This window comes from Chelonia mydas, chromosome 14 (assembly GCF_015237465.2).
Source record: "Chelonia mydas isolate rCheMyd1 chromosome 14, rCheMyd1.pri.v2, whole genome shotgun sequence".
In the NCBI taxonomy this organism is placed as follows: Eukaryota; Metazoa; Chordata; order Testudines; family Cheloniidae; genus Chelonia; species Chelonia mydas.
In genome coordinates this window covers 32,162,857-32,187,430 of record NC_051254.2, presented here as the reverse complement: position 1 = coordinate 32,187,430, position 24,574 = coordinate 32,162,857, and the positions used below count along the sequence as shown (strand labels likewise).

Below are 24,574 nucleotides of genomic sequence, written 5' to 3'. Positions count from 1 at the left end.
CACACTGAGCCATATCAGATTATGACCTAATATTCGATTGGACTTGTACTTTATTATTTTGAAATTGTGAAGAGCAGCAACTACTTAGCTCAGACTGAAGCATCTCGTCTAATTTTCCAGAGCGTCGTGTCTCCCTTTTGTGTACGACGAGACAGTTTAATGCGCTGTGACAAACAGGAGATGCTCTTGTTTTGCAAACAAATATTTTTGCAAAGAATTTTCATCCTACTTGTTATGGTTTCAAGAAACATAGTGGTTTCGTCTGGATGGATTTTCTGACAGAAAACGGTTTCCATGAAAATGTTCACACCTGATTTCCTCGGCTCTATCCCTGCCTCCGGGGGGTTGTTGCCTGTTAGTTAGAACAGGAGTCAGGACTGTTGTCTTCTCTTTCTGGCTCCATCACCGCTTTGCTGTGTGACAGCTTGGGTAGGTCCAATGGGAATAGAGTCAATTCTCTAACTCCAGGCAGCAGTGAGCCTGGGTGAGATAAGGGATGTTAAGGCCGTCTGCGAAGGAGAAAGGGATGTTTCCAGGTGTTGAATGTCAAGAATTCTAAACTTTGTAAAATGGTTAGTCTAGAGAAACAAGAACTAGTTGGGGCCAAACTTTAACCATTGTCTTTTTTAAAGCCCATTCAGGGATGTGAGTCCCAGAGAGCCATAGAGAGGGGGATCAACTTGCCCAAAGTCCCACAGTTCAGTAGGCAGCAATGGAACCAGGAGTGAAACTCCCTCTCAAAGGCAGGGGGACCAGACATTAGGGCCTGATTGCAATTGCCAGCTGTGGGAGGGAGTGTGCGGCAGTGGTTAGTGAAGGGGTCCATCCATGGCTCTGACACTCAGTGTGACCCTGAGCTGGTAGCTGAGGCCCGTTTGCCGTCAGTAGGGTTGGGATCCCGTCGCTACATCCCAGTGGGTTTGGGAGGCTCCAGGAAGGTGTGTAAAGTGCTGGGATGTCAGGATCCTGGAGGCGCTGTCATCTCCGCCCTAGGGCAGTGTTCTGCACCCCCCTGCTGCTGGCTGAGTTTCTCCATCCCTTGGCAATAAGACAGACTCTTCTTTCCACAGCCAGTCGATCGCCCTCGTGTCATCACCCTGCCTGCTGGCCGGGCAGGGTAACTCCTGAGGTCACCACCCTCTCCAGCCTGCCTTGGGCTTGGGGAGTGAGGAGGAGGGCGAGGGACGTCTGCTGACCCTGAACATCCACCATCCATCATACCATCATTGAGAACAAGTGAGTGGCATTCGGGTTCCTCGGTGGCTTCCCCTGTCTGTGTCGAGAGAGACAGAAACAGGGGGAGAGAATATCTCCAAAGGGGGATTTCATTTGCAAACAGCCCCCAAGAGCCCCTCACTCTTAAACTGGGCAGGGGCTTCTCCAGAGCCGTCTCCAGTGTGTTTGGAAAGGTTCCAGCAATGGGGCTCCCAGCCCTTCCCTTGTGGGACACTGTTACCCAGGCTGAGAGTCTCTGAGCTGGGCCAGACCCTGTGAGCTGCTGAGCATGGAAATCAATGGGGAACGAGGAGGGCCCTGGTCTTCCTGTGCCTAGGGTCTTTGTGATTCTGATGTGGGGAATGGTTTCCCAGGAGAAGTCCGGACTCCTGGCTTCTGTACATTATCTAGCCTGGGTGGGAATGTGGCCTGGGATGACAGGAGGGGGCTGCTTGTCCAGAGTATCCGATGGTCTTTGGGACTGACCCCATTGCTGGAAAAGGATGAGACTTCCTGGATATTGCAGCAGCAGGGATTACGAGGGGGAATGTTGGGAGCAGATCACGCAATGAACTCCTGCCCGTGTGTGTAGATGGCACTCCCTGCACTCCTGTGGGGGCAGAGGGGGCTGCTGTGGTTGGAGCAGGGAGGAGGAGGGACGGAAAAAGCCCAGGATTGAAAGGCTGCCTTGAGCCCAGACTCACCCCTGCTCCCCGCTCGGTTCCAGGATGGCCAGGCTCCTGCGGATGTTCCGGAGGAAGGCTCTGCAGGTGGCCCCAGAGCCTGAGGGAAGCAGCTGCCACCTTCCCAAGGGGCAGAGCAACTCCTGCTTCCTTGCTGGCGGGGAAGCAGCTCCCGTCCAGGCCAGATGGCGGAAGTGCCCGGCCTTCTGGAAAAGGAACCCAGCTCCCGGCGCAGGCGCCGAGCTGGGAGAGGCCCCAACCAGGCCCCAGTGGAGCTGGCCCAGGCTGCAGTTTTGCAGACAGGACCCAGCTGAGGAGGGGCACCGGGCAGGGTGGCTCTGGGGCTTGTTGTGTGGGCAGCAGCGGCCCCAGGAGCCCAGCCCTTGTTCCCATCAGGAGGCATCGCCCTGCCCTCTCACTGAGGACCTTCCAGCCCCCACAGGCCAGGGGGTGGAAGGTCCCTGTCCCAGCACCGGCAGCTCAGCAGGGGACAGCGGCAGCACCTGGGACTCTGGCAGCAGCCAGGCCGATGGAGGCCACTGCTTTGTTCCAGGTGAGGAGCCAGGCTGGGCTGAGGGAGGGCTGAGGACGGGATGTGAACACCCTGGGCCCAGACGCTCTCCCAGTCATACGGGGTGGCGGGGTCCCCAGTCCAGGTGTCTGGCCTGAGCCACGGGAACCCCACGGACAGCAGCAGCAGTCACACAGCTGCCCCTTCCGCACGGGGAACTGGGGGTGGGGCATGAAGAGCTGCTGCCACTTTGGTCCTTGCTGCTCCGGGGCTGGGGGAACAGGCACCTCCCATGGAGTCCTGGGCAGGGGAGGGGGGTCTGCTCTGGGCTTCTGCAGCTGTTGGGGGCTGAAGGCATCCCTGAGAGGGAAGTTTGGGGCCCGATCTGTCCTGGGTGCCTGAGGTGGGAAGGTGCCTTGAGTCCGGCTCTGCCCACCACGCCCCTGTCCTTCCCCCAAGTGGCAGCAGGCATCACCCTGTTCCCTTCTCTCCCTGGTGCAGGGACCCCCCTGGATTCGGAGCAGGAGGAAGGGGTGGACGTGGCCAAAGATGAAGCTGCTCTCAAGGTCATCCGAGAGCAGCTCCAGTGCAGAGATAAGGTACAAATGTTCCCCACCAGGGCTGGAACCAAGATTGCCCTGTCCCTTCCCAGCATCCCCACCCCCTGCCGAGGGTCTTGTCCCTCCTGATCCACCACCCCTAATGGGGCCCTTTTACATCCATGATGTGGGACCCCCAAGATGGGGGTGTTTGTCCCACAACAGCCGAGGTCATCTCCCCCCACAGGCACTGTCCCACTTCCTGATCCTGCTTGTGTAGGAGTCGTGGGGGATTTGGACAATAGGAGGGTCCCCACAATCCCCCATTGAGGCCTGAGCCATGGAGCTGGTGTGGGTGGGGCAGGAAGGTCCCTAGCTAACAGGTTCTCTCTCGTTATACCCCACTCCTGGTGGGTACAGGATGAGGGGCAGCAGCTCCTGTTCCTTCAGGCCATCTACCCCGCATGTCTGGCTGCACGGGAGAGAGGGGAGGACACGCTGGAGCTGCACTGCTGCAAGGCGGCTGTGGTGAAGAGGATCGTGGTGAGTGAGACACGCCATACGGCAGCTGGAGGGAGGAGAGAGACACGGGATTGCAAGGGATATGGCCAGGCTAACGGGTGGGGGCTGGGTGGTGTTGGAGGGGGCAGCAGAGGACAAGGATTGCTGGGGCTGAAGACTGGGGAGAAGAGAAGGGAGAAATTCTGAGATTGGTCAGTAGTGGGCAGGGCGGGAATTGTGGGGCTGGAGGGCAGCTGGGAGTGGGGGACAAGGAATCACATGGTCCCAGGTCGGTCATCAGGATGGGGCTGAATGGGGGCAGTTTTGACAAGGAGGGGGAGAGAAGGGGATTGGGAGTGAGCTGGGCACGAATGCGGGAAGGGGGACAAGTCGGATGGGCAGGAAGGAATGGGAGGAGCGGGAGGTGGTGGGGGATCCTGCTGGCCATGTGGGGCACTGGCTGTGTCATCTCCTCACTGGGAGGTGTCAGTTGGGCCTGAATCTCACACGCTCCTTTGTCTCCTTTGCGTCTCACAGGAGCTCATCGAGGAGCTTCCCGATGACTCGTCACCAAGCGCCGTCCTCGCCCACTCCCTGGCTGCAGTGGGCAACCTCTGGTACCGAGACAGCCCCCCCACCCCGCCAGCTCCCCTCACCCCAGGGCTGCTCAGGCCCAAGGCTGGAAGTCACCGTCACTGTCCCTCCCAGGTCACCTCCCAAGAGTGGCGCCTCTGGCAGAGATGGTGGGGTGGGAAGGGTCACTCTCTCCTGGCGGGGCTCTTTTTTTCACTCCCATAACATGACAGGGGCCTTGGGGAGGGGCTCACGCCCGGGCTCAGATACAGGAGGGGCAGCAGGCTCCAGGGAACAGGAGCTATTCCTGTCCTGCCACTGTCTGTCTGGGACGCCTTGGCCTTGTCATTCCCGAGCTGAGTGCCTCAGTTTCCATTCTCGCCAGCCTGTGCCTCTATCCCTGTGTGTTCATCTCCATGTTGGTGACAGTCCCACCCCTGTACTGCACAGTCTAATACCAGCTCTTCTCTCTTGCCAGCACCATGAAACCTGCCCTGGAACCAGAGCTAGAGACCCACCTCTTGCGAGCTGCCCTTCACTCCGTCTTCACCCTGGGCACGGAGAAGGACACCACCGGCATCCAGGTACATCCTCCTCCTCCATCCTCCTCCTCTTCCAGAGTGGTCCTTGGTCCTGCTCCCTTGATTCGCTGGAGCTCCAGATTTAGGGGTGGGGTAGCGGAGATGGAACAAGCTGCAGGGTTGGATCCTTCCCTCCAGCAGGGAAGAGATTACCCCTCCCTGGGGAATTGCTTTCTTTCTTTCTTTCTTTTTCTTCCATAAGCCGTGTTTTGCCCAGAAGCCCAGCTACCATCCATAGCAACTTGACTGTTTCACACTCTTCTGCCTACAAGGCCCTCTGCAGAGACCTGTTAAGCTCATGGCTCAAAGGTCCAGGTGTCATCAATTCTTGCGAATTGCCTGCAGTGGGATGTGAAGGAGAGAGGCCAGGAGATGTGTTTGGGAGTCTCCCCAGTGCTTCCCAGAGACCCCCTCTTCCCATCCTGTGGCAGGTGTAGGCCCAGGTTCCCTAACTCTGACCCATGCTTTGCAGGCTCTGCACAAAGTCATCCCAGAGGTCCTGGATGCCTTGCTGGGGAACTGCTGGCAGAGTCCCCAGACGCAGACAGGCTCCACTTCATCTTGGAGGTGAGCCCCATTTGACTTGAACTCTTTGGGGGACTGGTAAGGAGAGACTGGAAGATCCATTTTCTACTCTGTCCTCCTAGCTGGGTCCCCAGTGGTTGGGGAGGTCAGTGCAATGCAGTGTCAGGTCCTTCCTTCTTGAGGGACAGAGGAAGGAGCTGGGACTTCAAGCCAGAACTCTGCCTGGTTCTGCTGAGCACTAACCACAGGACTCCTGGCTGTCTTGGGGAGTGAGAGTCTGAAAACCCACCCTTCCCCCACCCCTCCAACACACACACCTCATGAGATTCAGGAGATGGTTCTCAGGGAAGAGGCACACGTTCCTTCCTAGAGAAACAGGAGGACACCAGGGAATCAGCCCTTCCCTCTGATCTGCTCTGAAATTCCTGGGGGTATTGTGCTCTCAGTCACTCCCTACACCCCCCCAAGGATTTCTGTAGCAGGGAAGGGCCGAGGGTTCAGTCTCCTTTCTGGTGAACTGTTCAGGAATCAGGAGTTCTGGGAGGAGGGGACCAGCCCTGACCCCGAACATTGTCCCAATCTAGAGAGATGCTGACAAGTTGTGACCTGCAGGGTACAAGCTGCATCCTGGGGGAAGGAATCCCCTTCTAAAGCTCTGCCATCACGGCCTCAGATATTCCCCCCTGCGCAGAATGTCTCAGGCCCCTGGGGCTGGGGGCATGGGGCTCATTTGCAAAGCAGGTGCACCTGGCCATTGAGTCTGACCTGCCTCCTTTCCCCACAGCATGTCAACTTCTGGGTGGTGTCCAGGGTGTCCCAGGAGCGAGCCAGGGCCATCAGGAGCAGCACAGCCCTGCTGAGATACACAGTCACCCTCCCTGAGTTTGACGTAAGTGACCTCCGACCCCAGCTTGCTGGCTCCAGGCGGGCTGCAGGATCTGCTGCTGCAGGGGCTGTCGGTTAGGAGGGTTCTTCATGGGGAGACAGGGTCAGAGCAGGGACTGAGCTAGGCTTGCGTCAAGTTCTTCTTGTCCTGGTTCAGTGTTGTCCCTGGGCCTTTAAGGGGACCATGCTCCAGCCCCTGCTTGGCATCCCAAAGCAGCTCCGGGCTCCCTTGGCAGCAGAGCAAATGAAGGGTCGATCTCAAGCTCCTCTCCCCCAGCATCTCCTGCAGAGGGGCTAAGGGGAAGGAGCTGACAGGAAAATGCTGATGGAGTCCCCTCTGCTCTCCCTTCCATTAGATCTCAGCCGAGTTCCCTAGGATGGGTCACCATGTGGCCCAGCTGGCTCTATTTGTCAGCGATCCAGACAAGGACATCAGCCGGCAGGCCAGGGAGGGGACTTACCGGCTCTACCAGCTGCTGCTCCAACAGATGGGTAAGGAACCCAGCTGGGACACGGAACCCAATAGGGGACTGAGAGTGACCACAGGTGGATAATGGGACCCCAGACCATTGCTCTCAGACTGACCCCAGCTGGAGGACAAGTCTCTCTCTGCCTCTGTTCTTCTTCACTCCACTGTGGAGCCACCAATGGGATTGGAAGGACACAGAAACTGCAACCAGAATGAGAAATGTCTCTCTCTCTCTCTTCCAGGCCTGACCATACATGACGCGGAAGATCTCTGGTGTTATGACTGGCACCAGGACAGAAGGCTCTTGGGCTACAAGAAAACAGCCAGGGTGGGGGAGGTAAGGGCACTGTGCTAGGGCATGACACAGCTCAGGGAGTGGGGCTGGCTGGGTTCCCTGCAGTGGATGCCTCCTGGAGACAGGAAAAGAGCCCGCTCCTTATTTCCAGATCAGAGTTCCTCATCCAGCAACCAGTGGGACAGGCTGGTGCTAGAGGTCCCACATTGGAACCTCACTAGTTGCCGTGATTTGAGTGTCTTACATGGATGCATTGCTACGTGGCATTAGGAGAATCCCCGGGTGGGTGAGTTAATATAGGATTATGGCTCTGGGTGTCTCTCTGCTCCTTGTCCCCCTGGCTGATCCCCAAGTGTCTGAGAGGAGAGCACTGGGTCAGTCAGTCACGATTGCTTGATCAGACCCTTGTTTAATTCCCTGCACCCTGTAGAAGCAGAGAAAGGAGGTGGGCTTTGCCCAATTCCATTGCCTGTCAGAAAGCAGAATGCCCCAACCTGGGAACTGGGTAGGGGACACAGTGAGCTCCAAAGCCAATATGGACCACATGCGCCTCCCTCATGTCTCCAGACCCGGCCAGGGAATGGCAGAGTATCTGGACCTCAGCCACTGTTCCAAAGAAGCACATTGGCACTGACCCAAGTTGCGGCTACTTGCTGCACAAGTAGAAAATCAAAGACACACCCCCACCCCCGTCTCACAATTGTGGTGAGAATATCCAAACCTTCGAACACACCGTAACACAGTGCCCCCAGACTGGAGTCAAAGCTGAAATGGGTGATTTCCACAACATGACAGAGGAGGCCTTCGAATGACTCCTGGATCGACAAGGGCATCTACAGAACGCTGCTCCACAGACACCCCGTGAGAGAGACTGTGTGAGCTTGTCCCGCCTCCCACAAGCTGAATTGCTGCAGCGGAAGAAAAGTCTCCGAGGAACATCTGTGATGGGGACTGGGCCATGAGTCTCCTTGTCCTTGTCAGGCTGCAGATTGGATTCCCCTCGAAGAAACCAAGGAGCTGCAGAGGCCATACCCAGCGAGGAGAGAAATCACTAAGCTCGTGGGGAAGAGACCTTTGGTCTGTCAGCTCCAACCCCCTCCTGCCCCAACAACACACACACACTCCTCTAGCCGCTGAGGTGCAGGAGATCTCTCTGCTGGAATAAACACAGGGCCCCTGTCGTCTCTGTGCCCTGCACAGCAGAGTGGGCCTGCTCACACACATTAGAGATCCATTTCCAGCCCATCCTGGCCCCTGCCATAAATTGCCCTCCCGAAAGAGCCGCTGGAGGCTTTGGTCCCTAAGCACCTGCGACCTTTTAATAAAGGGGCTTCCCTGAGCCCTGGGACCCTGAAAGCCTCCTGGGGAATGAAGTGCCTTGGCCACAGCAGCTCTCTTCCCCGCCCTTTGGGGCACTAGACAGTGATGCCATTGTATGGCCAGGACTTGGAGGCTGGCTCTGGGCAATCTGCTCGAGCCTCGTGTCCTCTTGGTTCTAGGTCTTCGGAAAATTCTTCTCCGACGGGCAGAAAAGATCCTTTCTGCAGACAGCAGTGCTGGCCATCCACGACCCCCTGCTGCGTGTCAGCCAGGCTGGGCTGGTGCTCGTCTACTCCCTCCTGGGGGAAGCCCAGCAACTGATGCGGGACACGGTAAGCAGCTGCAATCGACTCAGGAGCTTGGGGTGGGGCCCAGGGCTTCATTCCCATCCGATCGCCATTCGCTGGCCTGGCGGCAAGGAGCCTAGTGGGGACTTCTGGACTTCATGGACTTCTCTTCTTAGGATGTGGTGCTCTGCTATCACTCCTGGGAAGGACAGGAGAGTCCACTAAGTGCCCTCTGGGAACCTTTCCTGCCCCACAGAGCTGCACCCATTTCCCCATGGCCTAGTGTCCATGTCACCCAAGCCACCATCGAGAGTTGCTCCCATCCCTGGCAGCCTGGGAGGCCAAGAACTGATCGGAGATGGCAACTGACCAGGAAGGGCTGAGGCACGTGGGCGTGGGAAGCTGGGTGTTGCTGCTGGTAGGGCTGGACCCGCTCTAGAGCGATTGGGAGGATTCAGTCAGCAGGGGCTGCTGACCTGCCCCCTTCACCAGGGCTTCCATCCTGTGGCTTCAGCTTTTGTCACTGGGGTGACTTGGGGAAAGGTCTCAGCCTCTCCCCATCCCACTTCACTGCTGCCAGAATCCCTCCTACCCGCCATCACCCTTCTAGAGCCCCCTCCCTGCCCTACCTGGGTGGGGATGGAGGTGGGGGTAGAGGAGAGGGTTCTAGGAACTTGAGCGGCGTCCCCAGGTGGGTTGGAGGTGGAACAGCTGTCAGGGGCACTGATGGGGAGGTGGCAGGAGTTCACCCGACAAGGAGGGGGGTTGGCACTGGAGGTCACTAGAGAGGACAGCAAGCCTCCATCCTGGGGGTCGGGAGGGTGAATCCACCACTCAGACATGAGCAGCTGCTGGGTGGAAATAATGGTGCTGGTTCCAGGTGCCCTTAATCCTCCCTGATTCCTGGGGAGTGTCTCAGTCTCTGACATGTTCTCGTTCCCCTGCAGCACGAGGATGTCACAGCCAAGGTCATGTGCGCGCTTCACATCATCCGGCACTTGCACCAGATGCCCGAGGCGCTGCAAGGGCTGTGGCTCATCTGATGCTCTTAAAGGTTCCCCTCCCTGTTCAGCAAGTCCCGCTCCCTGCTGCAGGTACTGCTCTGTCTCACTGTAAATGCGGGGCTAGTGGAAGCGGAAATGGAGGCCCCTGGCACTCACAGAAATTCTCTCCCCTCTCTGTGGAGCCGGGTCCTTCCCTCGACCCCCCCAATTCCTTCATCTGGGGCAGGAGATCTTTCCCTCACACCCATACCCCTCCCCTCTTTCCTTGATCTCACCCCCATCCCATTCCCCGTGCTCCCAGGCAGAGATCTTCCTGCCCCATATGGCACAGAAGGACCTTTGGGTCAGGGCTACAGACTGTCTGCCCAACTGAAGCTCAGGAAGCTCCACCTTTGAGGAGGTGAGGATGGGACAGAGGCTCAGGGAAGCCCTTTATTCTTCCTTTGGCCCTCTATGGGCTCTCAGAGTCTGACATGAAGAGGAGCCTCCTCCCCGCGTGTCTTCTAGGCCCTGGGGTGTGTGACCCCCTCCCAGATGGATGCAGTCAGAAGCTGAACCACCTCAGGGAGCAGTGGGGACAGGTCCCTTTTCCTAGGAAACAAAGCAGTGGTGGTTCTCAAAGAGGCTGAGAGGGAAGACCCCGCTCCCTCATGGAGGTAAGAGCCATTGACTTCTTTGGGCATATGGGTTTCTTGGGGGAGAAATGGGATCCCTGCTGCAGAGCTGGCTGGGAGCTTCCCCCATCCCTGGGACAGAGACATCTCCATCAATGTGCCACCCTTGTTTTTTTCCTAGCAAGAGGCTCCCCAGAGAACTCCTCAAACCTGTTCTCCTGGGAGCGTTTCTGGGAGGAGGCTCCCATCCCTCAGTCTCCAACTCCATCATGCAGTCTCTTTCACATAACATCTCCGCTCTCCAGCTCCACTTCCCGCAGCAGGACAAGCGGACCTTCAGCTCCTAGAGAACAGACTCCGACCTCCTTCTGATCAGCAATGGGGTTTCACCATCCTCTCAGCAAACATGTCAGCCGGGCTGGACCAGATTTGAAGGAGGAGGGTATCTAACAGGGTGGCTTGGCCTGTGGCTGCCAAGCCTGGGGCTAGGCCAAGTTGATGACCAAGTGAGCCCCACCTGAGAGGAAAGAAGGGAAAACAGCAGCAAAAGTACAGAAGCAGACCGAGCTGTTCAGTAGACGGCCTCGGGCCAAAACCTGGAGTCCAGGGTAGGACTGGGTTCTCTCACCGTCCCTAAGGAAGAGGACATAGAAGACCATAGAAACCCAAGAAGGGCAGGCCAAGCCGAAATCAGGCCGAGGAAGAGCTCCCCACAAGGGTGGAAGGCCTTGTTTCTGTTCAAGACATTTTTGGACTTTGTTTGGAAGGAGCACGACCCAGGAAGGAGTGGACTAAAGGACAGTCACCTGGTTGTGGGGGCTGAGTTCCCAGCCAACAAATTGCAAGAGTGAGTATCAGCGGGGTTGCTAGCCCAGCGAGAAAGCGGTGACACTCACACTTCACTTGAACACACAACACTGAGGTGCTTTGGGAAGCACAGTAACAAAGAAGAGATTTAAGTGACACTAAGCAAGAGAAAGAGACAAATTTAAAACAGACAAACAAAACACAACACACTTTGCAGTGATTAAAACTGAATCTTACCAAGTCACAATCTTTGCCTTAGCAGTTTCCAGACTAACATCTCAGCTTTCCTAACAGACCTTCTTTGATGTCCCTGTAGGGTAGAAAACTTCTCTGTCGAATGCGCTGATTTGATTGCTTCGTCTTCTGGTTTCAGACCCTCTGTTCTCCTTCTGGGCTGCCTGGACCCTGACTGTAACATCTCTCTGGCCCAGCCTCTTACAGAGATGTGTGCTGCAGCCAGCCCAGCGCAGGGAGCAGTGGGGACAGATGATCTCATCCTGTCAGACCAAGCAACAGGGGTCCCATTGAGGCTTAGATGGAACATCCCAGGCATCTCCTGGAGGTAAGAACCGTCCACTCTTCTGGACACTTGGGGCTGTTGCAACAAAGAGGGGGCTCCTGTTCCATAGCCTATTTGTCCTCATGACTGTGTTTTTTTATTCTCAGAGGATGCGTCCGGGACCCTGGAGACTGTTTCGTGCAGGAGGTTTGAGCGGAGAGAGATCACTCACTGTCATGACCCATGGGTCATTAACCCGGGTCTGCAGGGTTCCTGGGAGCAGCCACCCTCCAGCACGCCACCTGGAAGCCTACGAAAAACTGCTTACCTAGGACTGACGAAGTCCAGACCCAGTTTGAGGCTCCATCCCTGAGGCCCATTGGCAGAGTCCCAGAGCAGCTAATCGGCCCCCGGGACCTCCTTAAACCAGCAGCAGGAACAAGGAGCTGTCTGAACACCCGAGCTCCTCCCCGGCTCTGGACCGTGTGTTGGCTGTTCCTGCTCCCACTCCCCAGGCTTGATTTCCTGGCATCTGGACTCGGGGTGACTCATCTGACTTGAGGTGCTGATTTGGTCTTTTGCTTCTGCTCTTCCAGTGTCCTGACCCAGCTGACTCTCGACTCCTGTCTTGTGAGTGTGGACTCTGCCTCTGACCACTAGGTCTGGCTGCCCATGACCCGGCCATGACACTGACTTTTCAACAATTCCTCCAGTGCCCTTTTCTGCTCTCCAGCTCTGCTCTCCCAGCAAGACACACCGATCCCTTGGCTCCCAGAGTCCTGCTTGCCTGCTAGTCAAGGGCTCAGGGGGAGAGCTTGTCTTGCCCCCTCCCCCACCGCGGCTGCTTTTCCTCTGGGACTCTCCCTAGCGCAGAGGAGAATCAGTCCTGGCAGCAATTCAGGAAATCACAGAAGGGACGGTCTGCTCAGCTCCCTCTGCAATGCCACTGCCCGAGACCATTACGAGTGGGTGCCCAATGACTGTGCCGGCAGCTCCTTGAGAGACTCCTGGGGCAGGGTAGTCGTGTTTCCCGGTGACCGCGGGAAGCCATGCAAAGAGTGCAGCATTGAGGAGACTCTCCTGCTGTCCCAAAGGGTTTCTGTTCTCCTGCACGGTCAGACCGTGGGGCCAGGTGGCAGAATGGGGAAGAGCTGGTTGGTGAGGAGTCGGAGGATTCACCATAGAGGTGGCAGCAGCTGCAGATCCTGGAGTCCCTGTGGTCGGGTTACCATGCGTCCGGATTTTCCCGGACATGTCCGGCTTTTGGGGTTTTCAATCGCCCTCTGGGAGGAATTTGTAAAACTCTCAAAAGGTCCAGGATTTCCCTCCCAGTGCAGCACTCTGGGGGTGGGGGGGCGGGGAGCTGCGCGCTCTGCAGGGAGCACGGCACTGTGTCTGGCTCCGCACCCCAGACACAGTGCTCTGAGCAGCAGGGTACGGGGCCGGGGGGCTGGAGAAGGGGCATGGGGTCCCAAGGGACAGTCAGGGGACAGGGAGCAGGAGGGGTTGGATGGGTCAGGGATTCTGGGGGGAGCCTGTCAGGGGGTGGGCATATGGAGAGGGGTCGGGGGAGTCAAGGGAGAGGGAGCAGGGGGGGTTGGATGGGGTGGAGGTTCGGAGGGGAAGTCAGGGGCAGGGAGCAGGGGGGGTTAGATGGGTTGGGGGTTCTGCGGGGGCAGTCAGGGGACAGGGAGCGGTTGGATAGGTGTGGGAGACCCGGGGGTCTGTCAGGGGGCGGGGGTGTGGATAGGGGGCGGGGCAGTCAGGGGACAGGTAGGGGGTGGAGTTCTAGGGGGGCAGTTAGGGTGGGGGGGTCTCAGGAGGGGGCAGTTGGAGACAGGGAGAAGGAAGGCTTAGATAGAGGGCGGGGTCCTGGGAGGTGGCGATCAGGGGACAAGGAGCAGGGGGGGTTGGATGGGTTGGCGGTTCTGTGGGGGGCAGTCAGGGGGCAGGAAGTGGGAGGGAGTAGATAGGGGTCAGGGCTACAACTGCCCCACCCCCACCCGCCCCGTAGTGTCCTCTTTTTTGAAAGTTCAAATATGGTAACCCTACCTTATGGGCCCAGCCTCCACTCCTGAGAGTTCAGGCGAACCTCCCCCTGTTCTCAGGGAGTCTTTGGCTTTTGCGGCTGGGCCTGCCTCCCGAGACAGAGGACTCAGTGTTTCCATCAGGCTGCTCAGTTGCAAATGCAGCCACCCAAAGACGTGAAGAATGGAAGCGAAAGAGCAAAGGTGGACCCTCCGCTGAGCTCCTGCAATCAAGTGAGCACAGCCTGGGAGACGAGGAAAAGCGCCAAGGTGGCTGGTGGCTGCAGGGAGCCAGGGGAGGAGAAATAAATAGTTAATGATGAATCCTACGGGCTTTTTCTTGTGTGGTGAAGGGTTTAAAATGGGTCTAGTTACTATCACATTCAACTTTACAGTCGCTGTGTCTGATTGAAGGGCAGGTCTGGAAAGGTCAGAGGTCACTCGAGGAGCTTCAAGTCTCCGATTCTGTCCCTATTGCCTGCTTTGACCAGCTGATCTCACCCCAACACCTCCCTCAGGTGGTCGCAGTGGTGAGCTCTTTCCCTCTTTTTCTGGATTAGCTGCCAGCATGGGGACAGGATACATGTGGCCAAGGAAATGGAGAGGCATGGGGGTCACTTGCAGAGGCATGCAGAGAACTTGCAGAGTTGCCTGTCAATGCAGCTCCTCTGGGGGAGCAAGGTAGGGTCCCGTGCACTCAGGGGCACCATTTCAAATTTTGATGGTGGAGGGGAGGATAAATTCACCATGATTCCAGGGGCTACTTAGGCACCTGAAAACTCTAGGGTTTTGCAGATAACTTAGCAAAGAGCTGACAGGAACGCTTGCCAGACTGCTTTCCGGGGAAGACAGCTATAAGAATGGATCCAGGGAATGGTTCTGTATCTCTGAGCTGTTTGGACACTTTCAGGGAGCATTCCCGATGCAAGACAGAGATCCCCAAAGTTATCCTGGGTAACCCTGAGAGACTTATGGAAAACTAGCAGATACCACATCTCTGCTGTCACTTTGCACTGACAAACTTGGACTGTCCGAACCTGTTCATGTATTTTACCTGCTTTAAGCTCTCAATAAACTTTCACACATAAAAGAAAGAAAATTAAATAAATGAGTGACGTAGTTACACTGATATAGGGCCGTAGCGTAATCCCGACCTCAGAGTTGTCCCATTGAAATGGAATTATTCACAGCAGTAGTTAAAGTTAAACATGCACGTAAGTGTTTCCAGGGCCGAGATTAAGGCCACAGTTTATGAGAGGTGCAGACGCAAGAAGAGAAGAGCTGTGCAAAAACTGAAATACCACTTGGAACCTGGCCCAAACAATGCAGCATGAAAAATAAACTCATCTTGTTATACAGTAACAGAGCTGGTTCAGAATGGTTTTACACTCACAATGCAACCTTTTAACTAAAAATACCACTTTGGATTCAGTTCTTGAAAAGAAACATTTTAATAGAAGAAACAATAAAAAGAAAAGAATCACCTCTGTGAAATCAGGATGGTAAATACCTTCCTTACAGGGTAATTAGATTCAAAACATAGAGAATCCCTCTAGGCAAAACCTTAAGTTACAAAAAAGACACACAGACAGGAATATTCATTCTATTCAGCACAACTTCTTTTCTCAGCCATTTAAAGAAATCATAATGTAAGGCATATCTTGCTCGATTACTTACTAAGTTCTAAGACTCCATTCCTGTTCTGTCCCCGGCAAAAGCATCCCCCAGACAGACACAGACCCTTTGATGTTCTCCCTCTTCCCAGCTTTTGAAAGTATCTTGTCTCCTCATTGGTCATTTTGGTCAGGTGCCAGCGAGGTTATCCTAGCTTCTTAACCCTTTACAGGTGAAAGGATTTTTCCTCTGGCCAGGAGGGATTTTAAAGATGTTTACCCTTCCCTTTATATTTATGACAGCACGCAAGTGTTTCCAGGGCCAAGATTAAGGCCACAGCTTATGAGAGGTGCAGACGCAAGAAGAGAAGAGCTGTGCAAAAATTGAAATACCACGTGGAACTTGGCCCAAACAATGCAGCATGAAAAATAAACTCATCTTGTTATACAGTAACAGAGCTGGTTCAAAATGGTTTTACGCTCACAATGCAACCTTTGAACTAGAAATGCCACTTTGGATTACATTGATCATTTGAAAAAAGTTCCCTTTAAAAAAAAAAACATTTTGGATTTCTCTGCCTACTTGAGAGAGAACGTGGAGTTTTTCCCACCAAAACTAAACAAAAATTTGATAATTAAAAGCATTTGCAAATAAGTTTGAAGAATATGGTGGGTGGGTGGGGGGAGCTGCTTTTTGAAAATTTTGCTTTTTTGAGGTGGGGAGGGGAGTTATATTCGAAAGGAGTTCTTCATCCTCTCCCACTCTCATCCAGGGGTGCTGGAGCAGGGGAGACCAGGGCCCACCACTTTTTACTGGCCATAAGTGTGAGCGACTGGATGAGTGGGGAGAGAAGGGAGTGTGGGGGGGGGGGTTTGGGGGGCAAGGGGCGGCGTGAAGTGGGAGCTCAGAGAGAAAGGCGGTGTGAGGGGGGTCCCAGGGAAAGGGGTGGTTTGAGGGGGCAGGACCTCGAGGAGAAGGGGTGGCACAGGGGCTAGGCCACAGTTTGGCTGCCAGCAGCCCCCCACTTTTAGGAAGATTTTGCCCATTCTGCCCTCATCCCAAATTAATTTGTTACAGTAAGAAAACTTTGAGCAACAAGGAGACTCAGAGACCCACAATATAACCGCTAAAATCCTCACCCGCCCCTGGAGCTGGGCAAACAGAATTTTTTGGTCTCTGGCAATTCCAAAAAAAGAGATGGAAAAAAACTGGTTTCAGGTTGAACAAAACTAAATTTTTTACAAATTTTTGATGAACCAAAAATCTTTAAAAAAAAAAAAGACCCAGGGACATTTCAAGGGTTGTAACTTTTTGAATTTTTAAAATAAAACTGAAGGACTTTTTTAAACAAAAAATTGTTTCAAGTTGAAAAATCAAAATGGTTTGTTTGGAAAGTGTCTAAATGAAATGCTTCGACTTGTTAAGAACTGGGGGGAGGGTCTGGACGTGAACAATTCAGCAGACCGGATACGAATTCGCAAACTGCTGAATCTGCATTTTTCACCTCAAATTGGTTTAGATGAAAAGTTTTGCCCAGTCTAGTCCTCACCATTGAGGGGCACTGTAAGAGGGATCAGCTCTTCTAGCTGGTTCCCCAGCCCAAGTCTGTCTCCATTTAATGGGTCCCTCCCCGCCACTCCGGTTTAGGGTTGCCAATTTTAACTGGACGTATTCCTGAAGATTTTATCACATGCCATAATCTTTAATTAAAAATTAATCTTTAATTCTTGCAGACTCCCGCTCACCCTGGAGGATTGGCGATGCTGCTCCAGTTTCTTGGGCCACATCCGTGTCCCCACCGAACAGATCCCTTCCTCTGGGTGCCTGTGGGAAGCGTCTGTTCTCCAGGAGCAGGTCTCCTTCCCCCTTCTCCAGGGCTGGGTCTCGATTCTTGGTTCTGGTCCCCTGGGCCTGGTCCCCGTCCCTGTCACATGCAGTGGGGAGCTCCGGTTCCTGGGAATCCTGCCGACTTCCAGGCTGTGGGGAGGAATGATGTCAGGGCGCGTGGGGGAGTCCAGGCCCTGCACCCCTCTTCCTGGGGCTCCCCGAGACGCTCAGCCAGGCAGTAACACGCAAGGTTTATTGGACAACAGGAACACTGCCCCAAACGGACCTTGTGGGGACAACCAGGACCCCTCAGTCAAGTGCTTCTGGGGGGCAGGGAGCTTAGACCCCAGTCCTGGGGTTCCCTGCATTCGACCACCCAGCCCCAAACTAAAACTAAACCCCCCTAAGCAGGCACCATCCTGCAGCCTCTGTCCCCCCACTTCCCCCTCTCCGGACTGGGGGGGGCCTCTGTCCCCCCTTCCCCCTTTCTGGGCTGTGTGGGGCATCTATCCTCTCTCCCTCTCCCTCCCCTTCTCCAGGCTGGGGGGGCCCTCTGTCCCCCCCTTCCCACTCTCCGGGTTGTGAGCGGGCCCCCTGTCCCCCACCTTCCCCCTCCCCGGTCTGTGGGGGGGGGGCCCTGTCCCCCCTTCCTCCTCTCCAGGCAGTGGGGGGGGCACCTGTCCCCCCCCTTTTCCCCTCTCCGGGCTGTGGGGGTGGCTCCTGTCCCCCCCTTCCCCCTCTCCAGGCTGTGGGAGGAGCCCCCGCTCCCCCCGCCCCGCTCTGGGCTTTGGAGGGGGCCCTGTCCTCTCCCTTTCCACCTCTCCGGGCTGGGGGGGGGCGCTCTGTGTCTCCTCTTCCCCTTCTACGGGCTGCGGGAGGGGCTCTGTCCCCCCTTCCCACTCTCCGGGCTGTGGGGGAGCTCTATCCCCCCCTTCCCCCTCTCTCTGCTAGGGGGTCATCTGCCCCCCCTTTTTGCCCTCTCCGGGCTGTGGGGGGGCCACCTGTCCCCCCTTCCCTCTCTCTGGGCTGTGGGGTGGCCCTGTCCCCCCCTTCCCCCTCTCCCTGCTGGGGGGTCCTCTGTCTCCCCCTTTCCCCTTCTCCTGGCTGTGGGGGGACCCTGTCCCCCCCTTCCCCCACTCCGGGCTGTTGTGGGGCTCTATATCACCCCTTCCCCCTCTCTGGGCTGTGGGGGGGTCCCCTGTCCCCCCTTCCCACTCTCTGGGTTTTGGGGGGCGCCCTGTCACCCCCTTCCCCCTCTCTGGGCTGTGGGGGGGTCCCTTTCCCCCCCTTCCCCATCTCCCAGCTGTGGGAGGGTCCCTGCCCCCCCTTCCCCCTCTCCGGGCTGTGGGGGGGCTCTGTATCACCCCTTCCCCCTCTCCTAGCTGTGGGGGGGGCTCTGTCCTCCCTTTTCCCACTCTCACTGCTGGGGGGGCCTCTGTCCCCCCCTTACCCCCCTCCGGGCTGTGGGAGGGCCTCTTTCCCCCCTTCCCCCTCTCCAGGCTGTGGGTGGGGGGCCCTGTCCCCGCCTTCCCCCTATCCGGGCTGTGGGGGGGGGCTCTGTATGACCCCTTCCCACTCTCCAGGCTGTCGGGGGGGCTCTGACCCCCCTTCCCACTCTCTGGGCTGTGGGGGGGGGCCCTGTCCCCCCCCTTCCCCTTCTTCGGGCTGTGGGGGGGGAACTGTCCCCCCCCTTTCCCCCTCTCTGGGCTGTGTGGGGGCCCTGTTCCACCCTTCCCCCTCTCTGGGCTACGGGGGTGCCCTTTCCCCCCTTCCCCCTCTCCAGGCTGTAGGGGGGGCCCCTGTCCAACCCATTCCCCTCTCGCTGCTGGGGCGGGCCCCTTCCCCCTCTCCGGGCTGTGGGGGGGCTGTGTGCCCCCCTTTTCCCCCTCTCCGGCTGTGATGGGAGAGCCCTGTCCCCCCCTTTCCCTATCTCCTGGGCTGTAGGGGGGGCCTCTCCCCCCCTTCCCCCTCTCTGGGCTGTGGTGGGGGTTCTGTCCCCCCCTTTCCCCTCTCTGGGCTGTGGCGGGGGCCCCTGTCCCCCTCTTTCCCCCTCTCCAGGCCGTGGGGGGGGGCTCTGTCCCCCACCATTCCCTCTCTCCGGGCTGTGGGGGGGGGCTCCTGTACCCCCTTCCCCCTCTCCGGGCCGTCAGAGGGGGGCTCTGTCACCCCCTTCCCCCTCTCCCTGCTGTCCCCCACTTTCTCCTCCCCGGGTTGTGAGGGGGGGCCCTGTCCCTGCTTTCCCCTCTCCGGGCTGTAGGGGGGCTCCTGTCCCCCCCTTCCCCCTCTCCGGGCTGTGGGGGGGGCTCTGTCCCCCCTTTTCCCCTCTCTCTGCTGGGGGGGGCTCTCTATCACCACTTCCCCATCTCTGGGGTGTGGGGGGCCCTGTCCCCCCCTTTCCCTCTCTCCTGGCTGTGGGGGGGGCAAATGTCCCCCCTTCCTCCTGTCTGGGCTGTGGGGGGGACCCTGTCCCCCCCTTTCCCCCTCTATGGGCTGTGGGGGGCCCTGTCCCCCCTTCCCCCTCTCCCTGCTGGGGGGGCCTCTTCCCCCCCTTTCCTCTCTCAGGGTTGGGGGGGCCTTGTCCCCCACTTTCCCCCTCCCCGTGCTGTGGGGGGAGCCCCGTCCCCCCTTCCCCCTCTCCCTGCTCGGGGGGGGCCTCTGTCTCCCCCTTCCCCCATCCAGGCTTAGGAGAGCAGCCCCTGTCCCCCTGCTTTCCCCTCTCCGGGGTGTGTGTGGGGGCCCTGTCCCCCCCTTCCTCCTCTCCGGGCTGTGTGGGGAGCTCTGTCCCCTCTTTCCCCCTCTCCCTGCTTGGGGGGACCTCTGTCCCCCCCTTCCTTCTCTCTGAGCTGTGGGGGGGCCCCGTCCCCCCCCTTTGCCACTCTGCATGCTGTGTTGGGGGGCCCTGTCCCCCCCTTCCCCCTCTCCGGGCTGTGGGAGGGGGCTCTGTCCCCCCCTTTCCCCCTCTCCGGGCTGTGGGGGTGGCAACTGTCCCCCCCTTCCCCCTCTCCAGGCTGTGGGGGGGCTCCTGTTCCCCCCCTCCCCCTCTCCGTGCTGTGGCGGGGTTCCTGTCCCCCCCTTCCCTCTCTCCGGGCTGTGGGGGGGCACTGTCCCCCTTCTCCCCCCTCTCCGGGCTGTGGCGGGGGCTCTGTATCTCCCCTTCCCCCTCTCCCTGCTGGGGGGGGCCTCTGTCCCCCCCCTTCCCAATCTCTGGGCTGTGGGGGGGCACTGTCCCCCCCTTCTCCCACTCTGGGCTTTGGGGGGAGCCCTGTCCCCCCCTTCCCCCTCTCCAGGCTGTGGGGGGGGCTCTGTATCACCCCTTCCCACTCTCCCGGCTGTGGGGGGGGGGCTCTGTATCAATGTCACAGAGTGTGGGGGAGTCCAGGCCCTGCACCCCTCTTCCTGGGATTCACTGAGACTCTCTGCCAGCCAGTAACATGCAAGGTTTATTGGACAACAGGAACACAGTCCAAAACAGGGGTTGTGGGGACAACCAGGACCCCTCAGTCAAGTCCTTCTGGGTCAGCAGGGAGCTTAGACCCCAGCCCTGGGGTTCCCTGCATTCCTCCACCCAGCCCCAAACTGAAACTAAACCCCCCCAGCAGGCTCCCTTCTGCAGCCTCTGTTCACATTCTCGGGCAGAGGTGTCACCTCCCGCTCCCCCTCCTGGCTCAGGTCACAGGCTCTCAGGTCTCCCATCCCCAGGGCACATTCCCAGGTCAACACCTCCCTCTCTCTTCTGCGTCACATCGTCACACATGTGTTGCCCTTGGTCGGTGGAGATGGGGCGTTGACCCCCGGCAGTCACAGTCAGGGTCAAGAGGTTGTGTCAGTTTTATTACGGTAGCACCTAGAAACTCTATTCACCCAAAATGACTTGCCCGAATTGTGGGAGTTGTGAGAAGAACTCAGCGCTCTACAGCGCAAGGTACCATCAGCAAGGATACTAGACGGTAGCACACCTTTTTTCTCCCCAACATTCTCCTCAAGGCCGCCTGCACCTCTTTGCTCCTCAGGCTGTAGATAACAGGGTTCAGCATGGGCATGAGGACAAAGTACACCAGGCCGAATGGCCTGTCTCTGCCCCCTCCATAACTTGACTTGGGTCAGAAATTGATAACAGTCATGGATCCATAGAATACAGTCACCACCACGAGGTGTGAGGAGCAGGTGGAGAAGGCTTTGTGCCTTCCCTCAGCAGAAGACATCTTGAGGATGATGTGGGCATAAGACACAAGGATCAGCAGGCCAGGGGCCATGACCACCAACACGACCACCACAAATATCTCCACCTTGTTCAGGTAGATGTTGGCGCAGGCCAGCTTCAGAAGAGGGGGGATGTAGCACAAGAAGTGGTGAATCTCAAATCACTAACATCTGGGTCAGAGGAGCAATGGGTCAGAGGAGACTTAAGTATATAAAATAATTAATGGTCTAGAGGCGGTAGATTAGGCCCTTCTGTTCTCCCTGTCTCATAACACAAGAACAAGGGGACTGTGACCCAGGAACGCCTTTGGTGCCAAGTGGCAGAGAGCAAAGGGTCAGGGGGATAGGGTTTTTACAGGGATCCATTGGGTTGGATATGTGCATAATACCAAAGGGTGACATGTGAGATTACGAAGAGCCAGCTGCCCACTGGTCATCATAATCACTGCAAAATGTATGTACGGATAATATTTAAGGAGTTATGTATCTATACTAGGTAAAGAAAAACACTAAATCCTTCAATTGGGAGGCAACTGACAGTGTATTTGCTTCAGGAAACTGGGTCATGGCCAAGGCTAGCTGTAATGCTCTGCAAGCATTTTGGGGTGAGCAATATTCTGCAAGAGGTGAGAGTCTCTTGTTAATCAAGTCTGGGCTCCAGAACTCAGGGTATGATTTTGTTTTATATGTAACCATTTGTTCCCAATACTTTTACTTGCTGCTACTTGACTCTCTGTGGTTCGATAAATAACGTCAGACTTCTTTTGACTGTAGCCATATCTTAGTGCTGTGTGTCAAGCAGAGCCATGATCTGAGGTGGACCTGGCTCGGGTGTTGGAGTGAGCCTGTCGCTAACCTGCACAGTAACAGCAGGGCTTGCAGAGGCCTAGAAGGGAGTGCTTGTGTCAACCATGACCAGTGGATTTGGGGAGCTGACCCCCGGCAGGCACAGACTTGGCTTCCCCACGCTAAGGGCAGGTGGCAGTGGGTGCTGCCCAACCCCAGGCACCCACAAGAAACGTCACAGGGACATACAATAAAATTAAAAGATGGCAAATTCTGAACCAATAAATACCTTTTCCCACGATGTGTGATTAGACTGTAGTCATGAAAGCGGGACTGGACATTTGTATGGCTAACAAGAATAGCCAGAGTTATCATATGTAATTATGATAATTCCTATTACTCTAAGCAGCAGGTTGTTTTTCTCTAGGGACCAGACAGAGACTCTCAGCTATTCTGCTGCAAAAACAAGACAACCCTGAGTAGAGGCTGAGGACATTAGGGTTGAAACCGCCCCACACACAATGTGTATCCCCATGTCGGGTAAAGACTGCGTATCATTACCCCTTTTTGACCAGAGTGGCTAGGCAAAGTTTGGAGCCATGGGGATGTCCTCGTTGGAAATAGAAATTGATGGAGTCTGGTATTTTCTTTGATCTCATTTATTGACAAGGAATGTACGAAGTCCAACTTCTCTGAATGCGTGAGAAACCAAGAACAAAAGGAGCAGCTTCTTTGCTTACTGCCCCAAGTCTCGTTAGCCACCTCATTAGATCCAAACACTCACTTTTTCTAGGCTCGCACTGGGCTACTGCTTGGCTTTTTTCCCCTCTGGCTCTCTCTCTCTCTCAGCAAAGCCCTTCTGCCCACTCAGTCCAAATTCCTGGGCAGGTTCACACACCTCTTTATCTTAGGCGGGGGAAGGGTCTTCTGATTAACTCATCCTGACAGTTATGTGACTAGAAGGGTGTGCTCACACATCAGTTAGAATACATTTTTAAACTCAACCATAACAAGGTTTCGTCCAGCTCCTGCTGCGGTAGCAAAGAGGTTGTGTCAACAAAAATCATTCACATCATTTATTTTATTTTGATAGCCATTAATCTGTTTAGGGTCTAAGGGAATGTCTACACTGCAAAGTAAGCCCAAACTCAGACTCAGGCTCGAGGATTTCAGTCTGACAAACGCACATTCAACCGCCATTCTACACCTACTGCGAATGTAATTAAACCTTCTTTTGCCAGGGCCTCTGTGATCAGGATCCTGTTTCATAAGCCCAGGCAAAAGGGGGTACATGGGATCCCCTAGAATAACCATGGGAACAGTGACTCCATTTATGACATTGTCATTTGGAATAGTGTTTCGGCCTGTCCATGAAGGTAGACGCCTGGCTGGCGGAAAACCCTGGCATCATGAACTTTTCCCATGCAGCCCACGTTGGCGTCCATAAATTGGCCTCTGTGGTCCCCAGGGGCCTGCATACCCATGGAGTAGTACCCTTTGCAGTGTATGTACTCCTGCTCCTTGAGGAGGGCAAGCAATGGGCTCATGAGTCCCATCAGTGGCCCCAGTGCAGTGGGGAAACCCCATTCTCTCCAAGCCAGCAGTTACTTCGGGGATATTGTTTATGCCCCCACCTTTGGATAAACCACACACCTGATCGCCTCAGAAACCTCGGCCACCACTTTACCTTCCAGTCAACTTTCCAACCCCAAACTGGCTAGCAACGGACCTGTAGGACTCTGGGACGTAGAAACCCACTTTTGAACAGGAATGGCTTCCTTCGCGTATATGTCATGGTGCTGAAGGGTCTGGGCAAGCTGCTCACAAGGCTCCAGAAATCTAGCTTTCTTCATGAGCAAGTTCTAGTCATCCCAGGTCTGCATGACTACGGGGTCCCACTGGTCTGTGCTCGTGGCCCTGCTCCAGAAGCACCGGTCTACACAGGGGGCATCAGCAGCTCTCCCGAGAGCCGTGAGCACCATCAGCCAGTTTGAGTCTGACAGGTCTGTTTCACACACACACCCCCGACAGGTGCCTTCTTCAGCAGGTCAGAAAATGCCCCCGAAACGTCCACCAGCACTTCATGGACTCTCTGCCCATTACCTGAAACAGGAGTGAAAGCACAAGCAAGACAAGTGCTTCAAACGCTGACTCCTCCCTGTTGCTGGCTCCAGCTGTCAGGCATGTGTAGACTCAAAAGACAGCTCGGCCAGATGCCTTGGCAGGATGCAACAGCTTCCGGTAAAGTGCCACGGGATGGACAGTCAAGTTTTCCCACAGGGCATCACAAAGGGCTAGAATGGCTACCGCTGGGGAGGGTGCTAGGAAACCTGGCACAGGTTTGACTTAGGTTTGCGTAGTGCAGCACAGATGCCTGAGCACTGGTGTGAGGCCCGGGGACAGAAATTCTAAACCTAAGTTTAATATGCAGTGTGGACGCTCAAGCCCAGGTTTACACCCACCGAGCCAATGGGTTCAAGTCCCGCAGACCCTAGGCTTACATTGCAGTATAGGCACATCCTTACGCCCCTTCTACCCATTGCAAGATGGCATATAGTACAACAATGGGAAGTCCAGTACAATCTTCCCAGATATAAACATATGGAGCTTTTGGGAATCCAGGAGATCAAGGAGAGAGAAAATATTTGAACCAGCTAATTCCACCCACAGGGATCTGAGGCCAGTGCCAAGTAAAACGTGGCATTTTCCCAACTCAGAGAGAGCAGAGAAATAGATGAAACATGTATCTGAAATCTCAAATGTCACCATGTGGAGTATAGAGCGCAAGACAGTAAGGTTTCCAATTAAGGCA

General features: G+C 56.1%; 2 protein-coding genes across 3 annotated transcripts in view; one reads left to right on the top strand and one right to left on the bottom strand.

The window, feature by feature from the left end:
• LOC102945825 (zinc finger protein 436) overlaps positions 1-24,574 on the bottom strand; it is a 1,196,575-nt gene that overhangs the window by 656,070 nt on the left and 515,931 nt on the right. The window lies entirely within an intron of this gene.
• Positions 2,084-6,602, top strand: LOC122462925. The gene is made up of 6 exons (XM_043528510.1): positions 2,084-2,161; positions 3,987-4,052; positions 4,501-4,606; positions 5,076-5,170; positions 5,913-6,017; positions 6,370-6,602. Exons 1-6 carry the CDS (start codon positions 2,084-2,086, stop codon positions 6,565-6,567), a joined length of 648 nt encoding a protein of 215 aa, XP_043384445.1. The 3' UTR covers positions 6,568-6,602.